The 20,312-nt window shown below is 40.8% G+C and overlaps 1 protein-coding gene across 1 annotated transcript in view; it reads right to left on the bottom strand.

Annotated features, from left to right (window-relative positions):
- The window catches only part of PLOD1 (procollagen-lysine,2-oxoglutarate 5-dioxygenase 1), a 71,023-nt gene that overhangs the window by 31,937 nt on the left and 18,774 nt on the right, over window positions 1-20,312 (bottom strand). The window contains exons 6-11 of the mRNA XM_033922371.1: window positions 18,946-19,009; window positions 16,404-16,501; window positions 12,072-12,173; window positions 8,219-8,350; window positions 4,739-4,860; window positions 1,542-1,646 (exon numbers count right to left, since the gene is read on the bottom strand). Of these exons, the coding sequence (XP_033778262.1) occupies window positions 1,542-1,646; window positions 4,739-4,860; window positions 8,219-8,350; window positions 12,072-12,173; window positions 16,404-16,501; window positions 18,946-19,009 (623 nt within the window). The remainder of the gene's footprint in view (window positions 1-1,541; window positions 1,647-4,738; window positions 4,861-8,218; window positions 8,351-12,071; window positions 12,174-16,403; window positions 16,502-18,945; window positions 19,010-20,312) is intronic.

Raw genomic sequence — 20,312 nt, 5'->3', positions numbered from 1 at the left:
GGAGGGTCTAGGAAGGGCAGGGATTGGGGGATTTTATTTTCAGCATTAGTTTATGATGTTAGCTTGACAATATGTTATAGGTTGATCTTTGAACTGGATTGTTTATTTTGTAAACTTAATTAAAAAAACAAAACAAAAAACATTTCAGTCCATACTACTTTCTGCAATACAGTATTCCCCCCAAATTTGCAGGGGTTACATTCCTGGAGCACCTGTGAATTTCGAAAAATCGCGAATACTGTACTGTATTGGATGCAGGGGCAGGAGAGGGCTACAGAACAGTGCTAGAGGGTTGGCATTTCTCACTTCCTCATCCTGTTAAGAACACGAAACTGCTCACATACAGACGAGGAAGCTATAGCCATGGGCAGCTATAATAACATTAGAAAGAAAAGACAGAAATGGCCATGTGACACGATTCATTCGCATCCGGGATGGTAACGCTAGCAACCGCCGACCTCTCAAAAACCGAGCTGGAAAGAATTTTGGCACACATTTTGGTCTGTAATTGGCTGTTAGTCTGTGTCTCCTGTAAGCCCAGAGACGTTCTTTGGAGTCTTTGTCATTTAAAAACACGCACAGAAAAATCCGCAAGTGACTGAGTCTGTGAAGTCAAAACTGCAGTTTTGCGGGGGTATACTGTATTTCCCAAATGCTTTCTGTTTTACGCTGCCTTCTGAAGAAAGGGTTCTTATTACAGCAAATTGAACTACCTAAACCCATCACACTGACTAAGCTGATTTAACTGCACTTATCAGCAAGGAATACTTTTACAGACAAACTGCGGTTTATAAGCAGACCCAATATTAATGATCTTTTCAAAACCAGTATATCAATAAGGGAACCTAAGTCAAATAATTAATTCATTCAATATCAAAAGATCAGGACAGAAAGAAACTCAACTGCGAATCAGTGATTAGCAGAGAACCATATCACAGAACCAAGCTAAACCTAATTCTGGACATTCAGGAAAGAACCTTACCACAGAAAATAAGGAAAATATAACAGTTCTGCAAAATCTACAGTCCAACAACAATATTTAGCTAGTGATTTCCTTACACATCCAGGGAGGGGGGGGAGGGAAATGTATTTTGAATAGTTAAATTATTTATTTATAATTTGTAATCACATCATATGTTTTAATATATTAAGAATGAAGATGAGGATGGGAGAAAATGATTGTTTAATGTAATAATTGTGTGTTGTGCAGTTTTTCTGATTTACCATTTGTATTGCACTATCAAAGTTTGAAAATCAATAAATATTTTTTTAAAAAAGAGAAGTAATCTGATGAACAATAAAGGTCATGAAGAGATTCTGCCACAAGACAGATCCAGGCAGCATAAGGATCCCGTCCCAGAAGTGATCCATTCAGTACCTGAAAGTCCCATCACAAAGAAACATAGCCAACACTAGTATGACCAGGAAAGAAATTTAGCACAGAAAAAGGGATCAAAGTAGCAACTACAGATCAGGAAGGTGACATGACTGTCCTCATTTGATATTTGCTCAATATCAGACAATAAAACTCAAAGACTCACTTGTTTTGTTCCACAAGGATTTTCAAGGTATCCAAGTTCTTCAGGGAAATCTCTGCATCAAGGCTGAAGTAATATTCACACGCCGAGTCTTGTCGGCATATGTCTCTAAAAAGATAAGGTGTAAGATTTTATGTCCTACCCAAAAAGAGAAAGGGATGATTTGAGACATAGCAAGAAAATAGAGAAGATAGACTAGAGAAAAGGAGTGGGAGGGGAAGAAAGAAGACTAAGGGCTCCTTTTATGAAGTCACGTTAGCGGTTTAACGTGCGTAATAGCGCACGCTAAACCGCCGGCCACACTAGCCGCTACTGCCTCCTCTTGAGCAGGCGGTAGTTTTTCAGCTAGCGCAGGGGTTAGCACATGATAAAACGTCGCAGTGCGATAAAGCTGCTAACGCGGCTTCATAAAAAGAGCCCTAAGTTAAGGAGGAGGGAAGAAGAGTAGGAGAAAGAATGGGGGAAGGATGCCAACAAAAAGAGTTAAGGAGGAAAGCAGTGAAAAGAAACAGACTCCATATGCAAAGGATGACCTGTACAATCTAAGAAGAAACAATAAGAGAGAATGTAGACTAATGTTCCAAGATTTGTTGAGCCTCTATTTTATGAGGATTGTTTCTTCTCATCAGTTAATAGGCATAATGCAAGATTTTATCTCTATGAAGTGAGGTTCTTACCATTTTTGCACCCTATATTCTTTCTCATCTGAAGAGGGTCTGCCTCAGCTTTAGAGAGAAGCACTTGAAGTTAACAGTGCCTGTTTTCTGCAGGATCTAACTGTTAGAATCCCCTGCTCTGTCTGCCAATCAAGAAATCCAAATCCTGATCCTGATCTTAATCCTCAATCCATCCACTCAGAGAGAGGAAATCCTAAGCAATGTAAAGAGGCAACATCTGAAGATAAATCATGCAGTGCAATTTGACAGGTTCCTTGAAGGAACTGCAGTCTTGGCCTCTGAGTCAATGACTATTCATGCAATACCCAATTGTTAATGGGGGAGCTATGAATTGGGAAATATCTTGATATTGGCAAATGAAGGCTCTTGGATCCTGAGTAAGCCAGGAACTGCCTGAATTATTAAAAGCCCAGGAAAGTTGTTGGTTGTGATTGTCCTGCCGGCCCTTCTTCTTTCTTTTTGTTCTTTGTGGATTGTTGTTGAGGGGGGGGGGGCTGTTTGGGGGGGTTGGGGTTTGGGAGGATTGTTTTGGTTTCAGCTTTATCATTGTGTATGGTGCTTTTTCAATGCAAATAAAAGTTGTTTTGACACTAAAAGCCCAGGAAAGAGCAGGTGTGAAGCTCCTTGACTAGAATAATTGAGAATATGTTGCCTCCAGTAACACTATGCTCCTCTTTCACCTTTCAAACAAGGGTAAAACCTATCAATTTCCACAACTCAGTAGAGAACCATGCGTTAATCACTGTTACTATAATGTCTTACTGTATTTGATATTGATGTTTATTCACCTTTCTACCTACTTTATGGTTAAAAGCAGTACCCTTTCCCTTGAATTCTATAAAGGTCACCTAAATTTTGTCACCCAAAATAATTAATGGACTACATTGATTTAATTATTGGAGCTAACAAGCCCTTAATGACACTAGTTATAATTTGGGAACTGATCTGGCTATGTGCTATTCTGTAACAATGGGTGATTAAACTGGATCATGTGCAACTCAGAAGGGGATGTGGCTATGGGAAGGGCATGGGCGGGTCAAAGGGCATTCACAAAAGATGCAGACAATATTACAAAATAGTGGGGATTTTATGCTGCTTACCCTAGGAATAAGCAGTGGATTGCACCAAGTTCATCTTAATAATGGCTTATGGACTTTTCTTTTAGGAAGTTAGCCAAACCTTTTTCAAATCCTGCTAAGCTAACTGCTTCCACATGTTGAATGAAGAAATATTTTCTCTGATTTGTTTTAAATCTATACTTAGTAGTTTCATTGAATTCATAACTCTGCCATACTCCAACTCCCCAAAGTTTGATAACAAAGCAAGATAAACAAATATTTTTAAAATTTAAAAAATCTATTTTTCCAATGGGATGGAAAAACTGGGAACTCATTGGACTAAGTATATAGCCCTCGATGGAGACTATGTTGAGAAATATAACTATTGATTTTAAAAAATATTTCTTTAACTTGTTATTTACTGAACATTTCAAACCACCCTCATATAGTATAGGGGAAAGTATGTGAAGAGAGAGAGTACAGCACATAGGGGACAGTATATAAGAATACCCATACTGGGTCAGACCAATGGTTCATCTAGCCCAGTATCCTGTTTCCACAGTGGCAACTCCAGGTCACAAGTACCTAGGGGAAACCCAAGTAGTAGCAACATTCCATGCTACTGATCCCAGGGAAAGAAATGGCTTCCCCCATGTCTGTCTCAACAGTCCATGTTCCTCTAGGAACTTATCCAGACCTTTTAAAAACCCATCTACATTAATCGCTCTTACCACATCCTCTGGCAATGAGGTCCAGAGTTTAACTATTCTTTGAGTGTAAAAATATTTTCTTCTATTGGTTCTAAAAGTATTTCACTGTAACTTCATTGAGTGCCCTCTAGTCATTGTAATTTTTGATGTAGAAAAAATCAATTCACTTGCACCTGTTTTACAACAATCAGGATTTTGTAGCTTTCAATCATATCTCCCCTCAGTTATCTCTTTTCCAAAGCTGAAGAGCCCTAACCTCTTTAGTCTTTCCTCATATGAGAGGAGTTCCATTCCCTTTATCATCTTGATCACTCTTCTTTGAACCTTTTCTAATTCCGCTATATCTTTGTTGAAATTCAGCAACCAGAACTGAATGCAAACTCAAGGTGACGTTCACCATGGAGCAATACAGAAGCATTATAATATCTTCCCTTTTCTAAAAATTGCTAGCAAACTGTTTGGCCCCCGCCACACATTGGATGAAACCTTGATCTTTTTTCTTGGGTGCTGTCTCCTAAGGTGGACCTTAAGCACCTGGTAGCTATGATTTGGATTATTCTTCCCAATGTGCATCACTTTGCATTTGTCCACATTAAATTTCATCTGCCATTTGGATGCCCAGTATAGCATACAGGGGACATTGTGTGAAAGAGAGATAGAGAAGTAAAGCACATAGGTTAGGTACAATGTGTGAAAGACAAAGAGAGTAGAACATATAGGGGACTTCTGGCTTTTACCATTAAAACCTCACTTACATGCCCATATTCCGAGCATCAGCATTTCCCACCTTCTCTTTGGGCTCCACCACTTTAATCATGTGATAACTGCTGCCATGATCTGTCACAAATTTTTCTACCAGAGACTGGTGAAGTGGTTCCTTCAGACAAGAGATACAAAAAGAGTTCTTAGGAACAAAAAAGCTTGCTTCATTTGGCATTTCTCAGGTTGTATCTAGACTGCAGCAATACAGAAGCTGGTGTGGTCTCTAGCAAAGTCTGCCTGGTTAACTTAATAACAAACATTCAGCAGCACTCATACAGTAAATAATACAGTAGCATCTCAGTTAACTGATAGATGCCAGTTTCTGGTTGTTTGAGAGTTATTAGGCCTAACTAATACTATATACCACCACAGATTCCAACGGATTCAGAATGCAGCGGCCAAGCTCATTTTCGCTAAAAGTAAATTTGACCATGTCTCCCCGCTCCTGGCCAAGCTCCACTGGCTTCCGATAATCGCCAGGGTCCACTATAAATGCGCCTGTTTAACTTTCAAAATCCTATATGGTATCCTCCCTCCCTTTATCGCTCTTTCTTGGAATTCCTCAAACCCTAATACCACCAGATCCTCCCACAAATTTAAACTATCCTTCCCCTCGCTAAAAGGCATTTCCCACACAGGAAAGCTAGGGACCTCCCTCCACTTCAAAATCACTGAGCTCTGGAACAACCTTACCTCCCCTCTTCGGAACTTGAGCTCTCTCCAAGTTTTCCACAAACATCTGAAAACCTGGCTTTTCTCAAAAAATGTAAGTCTCCCTCCAACTTAGGAATCAAGGAAACTCTTATATCTTGGCATCCCAAGTCCTCTAAATTTTCTTCACACTTCTACCTCTAACCCTCTGTTGTAGTTCCTTCCTATTTCTCCTACTGTAAACCGCGTCGAGCTCTACGAACGTGGAGATGATGCGGTATACAAACCTAAGGATTAGATTAGATTAGATACCATGCCATAAACTGTTCCAGACAAACTACCAAACATGTGGTAGGCAAAGCGTGGGCGTACTCAGGTGTGGCGTGCCAAGTTTACACTTAAAATTCTGCCAGAAATTGATTTTATTTTCATTTTTTATTTAAAGTATTACAGTATTTCTTGGAATTTTTTTGCTGGTTGCTTGAGAATTCTGGTTAATTGAGTTACAATTAACAGAGAGTCTACTGTATGTAGCTGACTTTAGGAAATCCAGAAGAGAGTTTAGATTAAATTCTCTGGCCATAATTTGCTAATATGATTAAAATATGTTAAATAACACAAGCCCAATATTTTCTGTGGACGTTATATATGATTATGTATTTAACTTCAATTTAGGTATATTTTAACATGTTAGTAAATGATAACCAAAAACCCGTGAATGGTGATATCACCGTAATGAGGTTCATTTAGGGGACCATCATAGATTTTCACCGTCCCCACAACCATCCAAGTAAAAATTGTATAGAAAATAAACAAGCAAATTAAACAAAACTTATCTGTGAATAGGATGGTATGATATCGATAATGAGCCTCATCGGTGATTGAATGATTCTAGTGCTTGTGACATGTTAAAAACAATCGTTGCAATTCCTTCGTAATATATGCTTGTCCCTCCGACTCAAGTTTCGAATAGCTTCCTTCTTCAGGGAAGGACTCTGTGAGAACAACCGTACTGTGGAGCCGGTACTAGCATGAGATTCGTGAGTAATAATAGATTCATTTCGAATTTGAAGGAATTTGCATTTATTATTAGGCTAATACAGAATCCCGTATATAATAGTAAGAATTTTTTAAAAAATTTTTCGATACATTTGGGTTGTTTTTCCTGTTTTTCCAGTATACTTGTTCTCACAGAGTCCTTCCCTGAAGAAGGAAGTTATTCGAAAATTGAGTCGGAGGGACAAGCATATATTATGAAGGAATTGCAACGATTGTTTTTAACATGTCACAAGCACTAGAATCATTCAATCACCGATGAGGCTCATTATCGATATCATACCATCCTATTCACAGATAAGTTTTGTTTAATTTGCTTGTTTATTTTTGTTTTCTATACAATTTTTACTTGGATGGTTGTGGGGACGGTGAAAATCTATGATGGTCCCCTAAATGAACCTCATTATGGTGATATCACCATTCACGGGTTTTTGGGTCTGAGATTTCCACAATATATAATTATAATTATAAGAGTAACTGTGATTATAGAAGGCATTGTTCAAACACATTATCACAAGATATTTTATAGATTTCTCTCCATATTAAAAGAGTAAATGATAACCGCCATGTGTTTAGAAACCCGAAGGGAACAGTCTCTGTGCGTGTTTAGTCTCACCTTGACTCCCTGGAACAAGACCGTGCCACTGAATATTGCCACTAAACAGCTGACCCTTAACTGGAGAGGTTAGGGGCAGGCTGGAGGCAGAGATTGGGCAGAGAGAGCATGGCCCAACCAGTTAATTGCAATATTCAGACCACTACCCAGTTAGATAAGGGCAAAAGTGGCAGGAAAAAAGCTGAGTTCAGTGAACTTCAGTCTGAATATAAAACAGTGTCCATTGAACTCATAGGATTTGGCAGGCCCTCCCTTCTGATCCCTCACCCCCCCCAAAGAAAATATAGTGCTATACCAGTCCCACCCCCACTGGCTCTCCTGAACCTACCTGGAGATGTCCCTGTTCTAGGGGGAAATTTAATAAAAGTGAAACCTACTTGCTCCTGCCTGGTACAGGCTCTAGTAGTATTGTGTTAAGGGAAAGGGGACGTGTATACTGCCTTTTTGTGGCTTTGGCATTCAAAGCAGTGGGCACTGGATATGGTAAGTGACTTGCCCAGGGTCACAAGGAGCAGAACTGGGATTTGATCACACAACCTCTGGGTGCAGAGGCAGCAACTCTAACAGTGAGCCACACCTTCCCCTGATACCATGCCATTGCTCTCCAAGAGTAAATAAATTATTCTGTGTGTGCTTTTAGTAGGATCTGCTGTCAAACCTATCAAATGAGCAAAGTCCCCAGAGATAATAATCTGGTGCTTGACTCATCAGTGTGGGTACTCAGACTGTAACTACCAGTTTCTAATGGGGGAAGGGAAGAATCATTTTCAGCAGGACAATTGTCTGGAGCACGCCCTCCCTCAAACTAGTTTACACTTATACAGGAACCTTGGCCAACAGCCTTGCTGGCAGTGGCCTGCTCCTAGCAGCTGCATCAGTCCACATGTCCACACTATCTGCTGGAGACAGAGAAATACTGTAAAGAAAGCTGCAATAGACCACTGTAAAATAAGTGAAGTTAGATTTGGTCTTTTTCCGTCTGCTGCCAGGAGCCTATAACCCACTCCTCTTGACTGTTCTGGCATTATGCATTTATTTACCACCTTCCATGTGCAAATTTCATCGTGCAGTGCTTTACAGCAAAAGTAATACAACAAATAACAAATACATCCTAATAAAATAACGCATCCGAGATGGAAACTACACTTACTTGGTTATGAATAAACAGCTGGATTTGTTTCTTTGGGTACCTGAGATTCTGAAGCCACTTGAACAACTGAGATACAAAGGGAGTTGGCTGCTCAAGGAAAATGCCAATCACAACAAATGGAAATGAATCCTCCTGTGATACATATAGAACCGAAAAAGCAGGAACAGTGACATGGAAAAGGAAAAAAAAAAAAATCATGGAGAGAAGGACAGATCTAAAGAGAACAGATTGAGAGGATGAGGTGCACAGGAGCAGATAAACACATGGAAATTGTTGTAAGCATTAAAATATTTTGAGTTAATATTCAGCCGGGATGGTCAGCATGTTTTTAAATAAAAATCTGGCCACCACAGCTGAATTAAATACAGTGCTGGTATCTGGATAGTGGGCGGTGCCTAATATCTTGATAGGGTTGTCCGTGCTGCTGTTGTCTGGATAGTGGCAGTATTCAGCTTGCTATCCAGTAGTCTTCTGGTTTGCAGACTGAATGTTATCGTTAACTCTAGGGACCACCCTTGCTCCTATCCATGGACCACCCCAGCATTATCCTGATAACAATGCTGAAAATTTCTACTGGCCCCAGTGACACTTATCTGGGTAAGTGCTGTTGAACATTGGCTGCTGAATATTAAATTGTATCTGTTATAGACCAGTATGATAATTCATCTGACTGAATAGGGGGGTTGAAATTCAGCGTATTTAAGAAGGCAGGAAAGGCCCCCGGCCATTTAAACCACACTGAGCTGGGATGCCACAGATATTCATCAGCATTAAACTGGGAGATGCCACTGGATATTGGCTCTGGCTGTCCTGGAACAATCTAGTCAGTGCCGGGGTGGTCTGGGGGCACAGTCAGGACAGACCTGGAAGTTATATGAGCATTGGCAACATTCTGTGCCAGTGCCTGCATACCTAATCGAGCAGATAGGACCCTATATAATGCAGCCTTTCTTTGCCTTGTTAGGAATATGGGTACTGGCACTGAGTATTAGCCAAACCACACATATCTTACAGGTCAGTCAAAGACTCAGACATTCAGGCCCAAATTCTATAACCAGAGCCTAAAATTAGGCACCTATTTCGGAGGTGCCCAACTAGATAGGCACCTAACAAGCTCAATTAAGCTTTTTAACCAGTATTGATTGAAACTTAGGCGCCTATCAAGAAAGCGCGATTCTGTAACAAGGCGCCTCTAAAAATTTAGACGGCCTTCAAAAATAATAGGCGCTATGCATGTTAGATGTGGGCTTGGCTACATGTTAGGCACCTTGTTACAGAATCACTGCTCTTAAGCGTGCTTATGCGCTCAGCTAGGCGCCTAACTTTTGTGCCTAGAGTTGGCCTATTTCTTGGGCGCCTCCAAAATAGGTTCCGCTCAGCGTGATTCATTAAACAGCATCCAATTTTATTTGAATCGCGCTGAACAGTGCCTAATTAGGCGCCTAACTTTTCGGCGCTTCTTATAGAATTTGCCCTTCAATGCCAGTGTCCAGACATGGCCCAGCATTGAATATCTGGGTCCAATTCATCCCATGGCTATTAGAAGCTTTAAAACTACAGACCCTTTATTTATTCCTTTTCCCTCTTTTTTCCACCCTTTCTAGGTTCTTTCCCCAAATTATTTTACTTTATTGTAAACCACTTCGATGTCTTTGATAAGACATCAAATAAATTTGAAACCACTTTACTCATATACGTGGAGGGGCATTTTCGATAGGACGTCTAAGGGGCCCATAATCAAAAGACATAGACATCCAAAAAACCATCCTAAATCAGCACTTGGATGTCCTAATCGTCAGGACGTCCAAGTGTTGATAATTGAAACCGTCTTTCTGTATGTCTAGCAAGGTGTTCCAGCCTCTGTATGTTCAGAGCACGAAATGGGCTTGGTGGAGGTGTGTTATGGGCGGGGCTTGAGAAGTCTCAAGAGCGGGTTAGATATGGACATCTTGCTGCAATAATCAAACATTTTGCAAGACATCCTAGACAGAACTTATACGTTTGGAACTAGACATGTTTTAGAAGGGTCTATGTGCCACAAAGGTGCCCAAACTGACCAGATGACTACTGAATGCAAAGTAAGACACCCCCACACTCCCCCAGTGCTCATTGGCCCCCTCACACCCACAAAGACCAGAATACAAATGTACATACCTATCTCCATAACATCAGCACCTGTTGTAGGAAAGCCTAGTAGAGCTCCACACAGGTGTCTTAGGTAGCCTGGTGTGTGGGCTAGTGAACCATAGAAAGAAGAAGCAAGTCCCATAAGCCACTCTAACCACTACATTCATGGTGGAAAATGTGAGCCCACCAAAAAACCCCAAAACTACTCTACTGCCATATAGGTGCCACCTGCAACTATAAGGGCTATTGGGGTTGTAGACAGGTGGGTATAGTGGGTTTTGGGGGGTTGTGGGGGGGGGGGCTCAACATAACATATAAGGGAGTTCTGGTGAGAAGTTTATCTGGCACTCTTTTTGTGAAGTTCACAGCAGTGCTCTCTAAGGTGCCCCACTAATCTGTTGCTATGTCTGGGCAGCCAGTCCATTATAGGACTGGCCCTTCCCACATTCAAATAATCTTGTTCTGGGCATTTGGGACTTGGATGAAATTTTGGTCAAAAATGTGCTATAAAGATAGACATCATGGTTATCTGGGCGTCCCAATGGCTTGGACGTCCAAATAAGAGTTTTCAAGTTTATTTAAAAATTTGATTCAATTGCAATATCACATTTCAAAGCGATGTACAAGTTTAAAATCGGGGTGTCAATAAAACATAGTATACATTAGACTCTAACAATACACGACAAAACATAGGGCAGGTTGAACTACAATGTATTAAAGAAAAAGAGAAACAAGTAGGGTTGGAACATTAGGGTAGGGAATTGCTACTCATTCATTTTCTTTTATAAGATTAGTAGATTACTGATGAAAACTAATAAGCCTGGTGGGTGGCTTTAAAAAAAATTATTTCTAGATGTATGATGGTTTGCCTTTCGAAAATAGGCATTTTCTTACTGCCGACTTTGGACGTCTAGTGCCATACATCCAAACTGGACTTAAATGTATGTTTTGAAAATGTCCCTCCAAGTCAAATTGGGATGTTTTGGAAAAAACGTGCAAAAATCCAGTACAGAAAACATCCATTTTCAAACAACCAGATGTCTATCATTTTATTTTTGAAAATGACCTATGTAGATGTTTTGGTCCTAGGACATCTATCTTTTTAGGCCATTTTCAAAAATAAAAATGTCCACATCAAATGTGCACAAAAGCAAGTTTTGCAGATGTACCCAACTACCTTGTTTGATCGCGACAGGGGAATCCCGATCAGCTGAGCCGGTTTCGGGGAATCCTGCTGGCTCAGCTGAACTGGCAGGGTTATCCCCCATCAGCTGAGCCGGCAGGACTCCCTGAAACCGGCTCAACTGATTGGGATTCCCCTACGATCAGCTGATGGGAAGCCTGGTTTTTTTTCCGCTCTTTGGGTGGTGGGAGGGGGTCGTGACCACTGGGGGAGTAAGAGGAGTCATGACTTAAACCCTCCGGTGGTCATCTTGTCAGTTTGGTCATCTTTGGGGCACTTAGACCTGTTTTACATTCATACATACCTCCCAACATGCCCCTTTGAGCTTTGGATGTACATCAGCTTAGAAGTGTTGCTGAACATCCAGAAACTTTGTTTTGGTTATCGGCACTTGGGCGTCCTTGCTATTAGAATTCTCAAGTGCCGACGAAGACAGATTTTGGGATATTTTAAAGTTTTGATTATGCCCCTCCAAGTATCCAGTGAAGACAAGAAACTTATAATTAACCTGCTTTATCCTCTCAATCCCTTCCCATCTCCTACCTTGAGTCCTGTGAGGTTCCTTATGTTTTCCTCACACACAGTGCAGCCTGTCTCAAAGGTCCAAGTGTTAGGAATGTAGTTTGCCATGTAATTCAGCTGCACCTGTACGGAGATTGGGATTCAGTGCCTGAAATCTTGGGTACTTCATTTCACATGTGTGCAGAGATAATGGAAGTAACATCCAATCAATGCCAGCTCTACCGGACAAGGAGCACAGCACAAGTCTTTAACTCCTCGGCAGACAGTTGGAGTGTGTATGTTGGTTTTTTTTGAAGGATCCAAAGTCTAAAAATCAGGAGGCAATATTCACCACCACTTATGTAGTCAGCGTCAGGTGCTGGCATCATAAGAGGCTTTGTTTAAATTCTCAGGCCCATATACATATAATGTAAAGTGCTGCAAGTTGCCTTGAGAGGTCACGGAGGCCATTTTGAAAGGCTGCAGCAAGGGGGCAGGAGCACGAGGGCTGCAATCCTGCCCCTGAAGATCTCCACTAGACCACCAGGTATGTAGGTAGGCCCAGGGGAAGCCTATCTACATTTTGGGTGGGTTAGGGGGGCTGGGAGGACTTTATTGGGGGGGGGCTATCACAGCTAGCAGGGGAGAAAGCATGGGGGAAAAGTCATGTGGTGGGAGGGGGCACAGGTTTTTAAAAGAAAAATAATATTTATGTGGGCCCAGCTGAATATCATCTGGACCCACATAAGAGTTATGGCCCAATATTCAGTATTGGTTTCTGGACCCCGGCACTGAATATGGGTGCAAAATTTAGACAGTCGCGATCAACGCTTAGAAATGCACTGATCACTGCCAACTGAATATCAATAATGAAATCTTGACACCAAGATTCTCTTACAGAATACTAGCCTAAGTCACCATTGGTATGCCGCATATATACGGTAATATGCCAATAGTTATCCCTGCCATAGGCATGGTGTAACTGTTGGCACATTAATGTGGCAAGAGCACATGAAACTTACAGGACTCTATAACATACATGTATCAATCGGCATACCCACCCATGCTTCGCCCATTGACATCCCCCCTAGCACTTACACACCAAACTAGTAACGTGCCTTTATAGAACAATACTTAGTGTATTTACGTGCTTAACTGCCAATTTTCCTCAGTTGTTATGGGCAGGATGTTAAGGGTAATGCACACTCCATATCTGGATATTTGAGGCTGATGTAATCCAGCATTACTGGCCAATGTTTACCCAGAGATTTATCAAGCCTTAAAGGTCATCACTGATAAGAGATCACATCTAAGGCCATAGATAGGAGGCATCTGAACTCTTTCTCTACGCTCCATCTCTGAACTGCTGCACCTGTCACTGGATAGAATTCAGCTTTCTTCTTGAGGACAGAGACTCTAACGTAATGTAAATGCACATGAGTCGAGTCTCTTTCATTTGAAAGGAAGCTCTGAAATGAGAGGGCATAGGATGAAGTTAAGAGGTGATAGGCTCCAGAGTAATCTAAGGAAATACTTTTTTACAGAAAGGGTGGTAGTTGCGTGGAACAGTTTCCCGGAAGAGGTGGTGGAGACTAGTTCTGTCCAATTCACAATTTGAATCGATTTACCGATTCACTTCAGGTGAATAGATTCGAATCAATTCAAACCCCCCAAAAAATCAGCTTCCCGATTTGGCTGACCCTCCCCCTCACCCCCTAAAGCAGGAGCAGCAGCGCTGCTCTTGCTGGCCGGCCGCTGCCGTACCTGCTTTAGAGGACAAGAGGGGAGGGTCAGTCGGGAAGTGCTGCTGTCTGGCTTCCTCCCCCCTGGTGTCTGGTTTCTCTCCCCTGACGTCCGGATTCCCCCCCTGGCCTCCCCGCACCGTTTACCTTTGAAGACCAGCCTGCAAACAAGATCACGGTTATAGCATCTTTCCAAACTGCTTCGGAGCTGTTTCCTCTACAGTGGTCCCGCCCCTCCTCTGACATCAGAGATTTAACAGAGAGAGGAAAAGTCCTTTTTGTTTCTTTATTTTGTTTACACCACAGTGCCAGTGTGGTTAGGAGAAGCCAAAGGGGGTGAAGAAGCCTACCAGGATGTTTGAAAAAAAAACAACACCCAATTGGGCAGGAACATCGAATCGAAAAACCAATTCAATAGGCTGAATCGAATCGAAATTTTTTTTCCTGAATCAGGCAGCACTAGTGGAGACAGAGACTGTGTCTGAATTCAAGAAAGTCTAACCGCCAGGCAAGTGGGATCTCTCAGAGAGAGAAAGAGGTAATTGTTACTGCGGTTGGGCAGACTAGATGGGCCATTTGGCCTTTATCTGCCATCATGTTTCTATGACTTTTGGCAGGGCAGGTATTTTAAGAGCTGTGATCATATGGGATATCTAGTTGGCTTTCTCAGAATTTCAAGTGTGTGTTTAATCAAGGACATTGCTTGCTTGCTTATTGTAACCAGGGTTAAAAGTTTAAGAGTTACCTGAGTGAAAAAAACAGGGTTTAAAGAAGATTTTGAAGGGTGTTTGAAGCAGAGAGGATCTGGAATGTAAGAACTGTGTTTTTTTTTCTTATTTTGAGAGGTTTGGTTTGTATTGTTTATATTGGTGCAGCTTTGAGGTTTTATGTTGCTGATTTCCTGCACAGGTTTGCTGTCCCAGTGCAAAGATCAGCATCAGCTGTCTGAACATTCTAACTGTCAGATTTGACAGTTGGGAGGGCGGCTTGGTTCTGTGAGGAGGCGTTTTGGCTTGTGTGGCTCTTGTGAAGGCAATTATAGTTGATTTTATTGAATTTTGAATAGGAATTGTAGGTTGTGGTTGAAGTCGAGATTTGATTCATAGATTCTGGTAATTTCCAAGGTTGAAACATTTCTTTCTGGCGGATGTGAAGAATTGTTTTATCTGTGAGATTATTGGGTGTTAGAAATAGTCTGTGAGATTTCTGTGTAATGTTGTGAGGGAATATTGGTGAAGAAAAGTTGATAAAGTGTTTTGGAATTTTTTTTTGTAAAATCTCCTGTAAAATTTATTGAAAATTGGGTTTTATTTGTGTTTTGAGATAATTGAGAAATTCTGGGGAGGGAAAAGTATGGGGGTACATCAATTATCTGGGGTTTTTTTTTAGCTTAGGAAGTATTTTAGGCAACTTTGGGGTTATTAGATTAGGATAGGGTTTTCCCTTATTGGTTTGCTTAAGTCAGAGTAGTAGGTTGGTTCCAGGAAGAGTCTGCTAGCAAGAGATTCTGCTAGCAACAGTGCGCCTACGTGGTACTCCTACATAGAAAGAACATAAAGCCTCAAATACCCAAATCTGGGGAAAAAGAAGAACTTTACAGAGTGGAAGTAGAATTTCTTTGTTTAGATTTGATATACAGCATTTGTTTATTAAATTTTATTTCTATTTCAAATTTAAAGTCCTTAATGCTTCTTTATATTTATTTTATTATATGTTTAATAAATATTTTTATTCCAAGGTTATACCATATTATTATATATTATTATTTTGTTTATGTAATTAACTCTTTCTCCTGGGAAAAGGTATCAATTTAACCCTCGGTGTTCACGACTACAGAACAAATCTTATTTCAAGAGGGATACCTTTTACCTCAGTCTGAGAAGGAGGAAGTTACATTATGAAACCAGTTAATATAAATCTTAGAACCTGTTTAGCAGCATTCTATATAATATGAGCTACAAAGAATGCCTCGTAAAACTGGGATTGTTCACCCTCGAGAAGAGAAGGCTGCGAGGGGATATGATAGAGACTTTCAAAATATTAAAAGGTTTTGACAAAATAGAGCAAGAAGCATCATTATTGACGTTGTCAAATGTGACTCGGACGAGAGGTCATAGACTGAAATTGAGGGGCGACAGGCCCAGGACTAATGTCAGAAAGTTCTGTTTTACACAGCGAGTGGTGGACGCTTGGAATGCTTTCCCGGAGGAGGTGGTGACGGAAACCTCCATTATGGGATTCAAGTGCAAGTTGGATGCACACCTCCTTGCAAATCACATTGAAGGATTCGGGAAATTAAGGTCTTCATCAGGGAAAACCTAGGTCGTAAACAGGGAAACACCTGGATTGGCCTCCGTATGTGCGGGTCACTGGACTGGATGGACCAAAGGTCTGATTCGGTGGAGGCATTTCTTATATTCTTATGATTCTGACTTGCTTTGTAAATTTTCCAATGTTGGCAAGTTTTGGGGTGGACTTGTTTTTTCTCTATCTTATCTTACACCAATTATGTACCCCTCAAATAAGCTTACTTATTTTTACCAAATCATGCTAACCTTTCCCTGGCATTTCATGCATTTCCAAATATACATAACAAAACTTCACACAGAAGAGAAGGGAGCTCAGAGCTTACCTTTGTGGGCCCATTTCCATGGATCACAATGGGTAGTGTGTCATAAACTGTATTTCTTAGTCTCACTTTTCCATTTTCAAACTTCAGGACAACCTCATCTAGGAGCCCAGCAATGACCAGTCAGGGTTCAATGAAATATCTGTCACTTTTAATGTTACATAACTCTTAAAACTCACTCCAAGATTTAACTTACATAAATGTATATGGGATCATAAGAGGGACTTGAATTGTGATTATTATACTCATATGTGTGTTTGCGTATGCATTCACATGCCTGTGGTAATAGTGTAGCCAGAATTCAACTTCTGGGTGGGCCTGGCCCTTGCATTTCCTCTCTATCTGCTCTACCCTCCCAAAATGGTAAAAAATTACCTTGGCTAGTAGGCAACTCAAAGCCCTGCCAGTTGAAGAGTCCTCTCTGGAGCCCCCCTGAAATGTCTCAAACCCGGAGCAGTTGGCAGCTTACTTCCAATTGCTGACACCGACAGCCCCCCATGCATGCTCAGTTCATGCCCATGAACTAAGTGTGCACAGAAGCTGTCAGCATTAGCGGCTGGGCATTTTCAATATGACATCTAAATCCAAGTTTGGACGTTTAGCAGACAACATCCAAAAATCTAGTAGAAAACCTAACCATTTTCAAAACAAGAAAAAGTCTATGTATCTTTTTGTTTTAAAAATGGCCATTTCTTAGATGTGTTTGTGCACAGTGTGTCTATCTTTTTGAATGATTTTTTGGGAAAAAACGTTGAAAAGAAAAATGAACAAAACAACCTATTAGGATGTAGGAGGGACTAGCATGTTTTGTAGACTGGCCACACAGACATCTCAGCAGAGCAATAGGGTACCTTAGGAGGTACTGTAGTGAACTTCACATAAAAAAGTCCCAGGGACACATCTCACCATAACCCCCTTATATTGTGTGGTGAGTCTTTTAAACCCCACCCAAAACCTAATATAACCAGCTGTATAGCACACCAACAGCCACTGTGCTTGTAGGTACAATAGATTTTGGGTGGGTTTTGGAGGATTTATATGTTAAACCACAAGTGTACTAGTTAGATATGGGCCTGGGTCTCCATCTCTATAGTCCATCTCTATAGTCTACTAGGCTGCTCCAGAAACCTGCTTTCTGCTCTAATAGGACTGGCCATAACATCTGAAGCTGTCATATGGACTGGCAGGTACTGTTTCATGCATATCTTTGGGGGGTGGGGGTGGTAGAGGTCAGTGACCACTGGGGAAGTGTGGGAGGGTCATGACTTCATCCTCTTGTGGTACTCTAGACAGTTTAGGCACCTTTTTGGCATTTATTCATTACTGAAACTGGTCTAACCTCAAATGTCCAAATTTTGCCTGGACATTTTCTACAATGTTCCATTATTGCAGAAAAATGTCCATTTCATAAGCCCACCCTAGTCCGCCCAAACCACACCTCCAATATGCCCCCTTGAGATTTAGATTAGAGAATGTCACGGTGACTAAATTCATCACCGCCCCTGCCCCCGCCGATAACCGCGGGAAACCATCTCTATGTTATTCTTTAAGGAGAGAGGGAAGAATCAGAGTATGAATGGGCATAACCACTGACCCTCAAGCCTTGCATTGAAGAATGCTGGTGTAGAAGGACCGAGGATGAGACAGACACTAAAGAATGACACGGAATTGTTTCCCACAGTTATCCGTGGAGACAGAGACAGGAATGGTGATGAATTTTGTCACTGTGTTATTCTCTAATTTAGACACACTGCAGACAAACAGCAAAAAAAAAAAAAAAAAGCTCTCTATAAAATGGGTTTTGAAAATAGTGATTTGGACGTTTTGGTGAGAAAAATGTACATCTGACCCTCTATGCCACTTTTTGGACATTTTTCTTTTTTTGAAAATGAGCCTCTTAGGACCTTTAGAACTTTAATTAAAACATTATTATTATTATCTTTTTCTTTCTCAAGTATGATATGGTGTATGTAGAGGAATCAGAAACCAGTTTTTAAAGGGTACATGAGTTGCTTATAGGAATCAACCTATTTCAAACTCCACCCTTAATTTTTTCAAATCATCTGTCCTCTATTTTATGAAACCTACATGAAATCTCAGAGTGGGGGGGTGGGGGAGACGACATAAAACTACAGGTTTGTCTAGAGTGCCCAATATCAAGTTTCACGTTTCTTTATTTTTGATATACCGTCTATCAAAACAAGGGTCTAAACGGTGTACAATATAATGAGATTTAAAAAAAGAAATAAAAAAGGTAAATTAAAAGCAATATCTTATCAAATATTAAAAACACTAGACAAGTTCACATCAACATACATGGAACAAAAGGGAAGTGGGGGAGGAGAAGTTTTTAAATACATCAAAGTAAAATTAATTTTAAAAAAAGGGGAGGTAAATGGAGAATGGTGATACATTAGGGAGGGGATCGCTTCAAGAGAAGAGTTTTGATGTTTCAGGGCTTCACGAGAATTAAGGGTTTTAGAAGCGAGAGCTTCCCTCAGGTGTTCTGAATTACCACTATTAGGTTGTAATATTTATTTCATACCTAGAGCTCCATACAGATTCTGGAAGATTCGACATCGGTGATCTAAACTGATATTGAGTTTTTCCTAAAAATGACAAGAGAAAAATATATATTAAAAAGGTATTTAGGGGCTGTTTTCAAATGTTTGCAGGGAGTCCCAAATCCCTCAGCTCATGTCATTTTCCCTTTGTAAACTGCCTAGGGAGAAAGCACCAGCACAGACCACCTGCACACGATTTTTTTTGTGTGTGTTCTCTGCAAAACAATGTATGTAGGGTTGAAAATTCAAACCTATGTATGTGGCTAGTTCACCTGACTTAATTCTGCTTCCAAGCCTATCTACTTCTCCTGTAAGTAATGCACATTATTTATCCCCTCATGCCCTTTTATAAAGAGAAAGAGGGGGCAATTTTCAGATAGACAATGTCTAGGTAAATTTATTTGGAAGCTTGCTTTGCCCAATAATAAAACTGTATTTTTATTTGGAAACTTGCTTTGCTAAATGATAAAACTATATATCTGAATAAGAACTTCACATTACATACTTATTACCTTTTGTCCTATGTCCTATGTACCTCTTTATGCCTGTCCCCCATCCTATCCATCACCATTTCAATACTCTTGCCCCATATATCACCACATCATTGAACTTCTTTTCCCTTGTATCACACGCTCACTACTTGTGTCCTGTGCATCAAATCCTCACTGCCTTCTCCCATCCCATGCATCATCCATTCAGTGCATTTCTCCAGCTTATGCACCACATGCATCTGCTGTTCACTGCACTTCCTTATCTCCTGCTTCACCCTCTCACTGAATTCCACATTCCATGCATCACCCCTAACTTATGAATCATGATTATTGTACTCATTCATCTTGTAAATCACTTGACCTCATCTCAAGCATCATCCCTTCAGTTCCACCCTCCATCCTGAGTATGTCCCTCTTCCCTGTTTTCTCCATCCTATTCTTCCCATTCCATGATTCACACCTCTCTGTTCACCCATTCCATGAATCGTCCTCCCCATTAATTTCTCCAGCCTTTTGCATCTTTGCTTTCACTGCTCTCCCTAATTCTATATATCATGCTCCACAGCTCTTGCCCACCCTGAGCATCAATCTCCTTGGTGCAGCCCATCAACCATCTCTGCCCACGTCCTCTTCTCAGTGCCTGCAATCATACTGAGTTCCATAGCTAGTTACAGATTTTTGTCTACTTTGCTTCTTCTCCACAAATCACATATGTTAAGGCATCATAAACAGATCTACTGTAGTTTTCAGGATAATTAAATGACACATTTATAAGCTATTGGGGCTTAAAAAGTGGTTAATTTGGACAGGCTGGTACCACCTTTATGTATCTCCATAGAGCTCTACATGCCTTCCTT

The sequence above is a fragment of the Geotrypetes seraphini genome, chromosome 15 (assembly GCF_902459505.1).
Source record: "Geotrypetes seraphini chromosome 15, aGeoSer1.1, whole genome shotgun sequence".
Classification (NCBI taxonomy): domain Eukaryota; kingdom Metazoa; phylum Chordata; class Amphibia; order Gymnophiona; family Dermophiidae; genus Geotrypetes; species Geotrypetes seraphini.
This window is presented reverse-complemented; position numbering and strand designations above follow the sequence as displayed.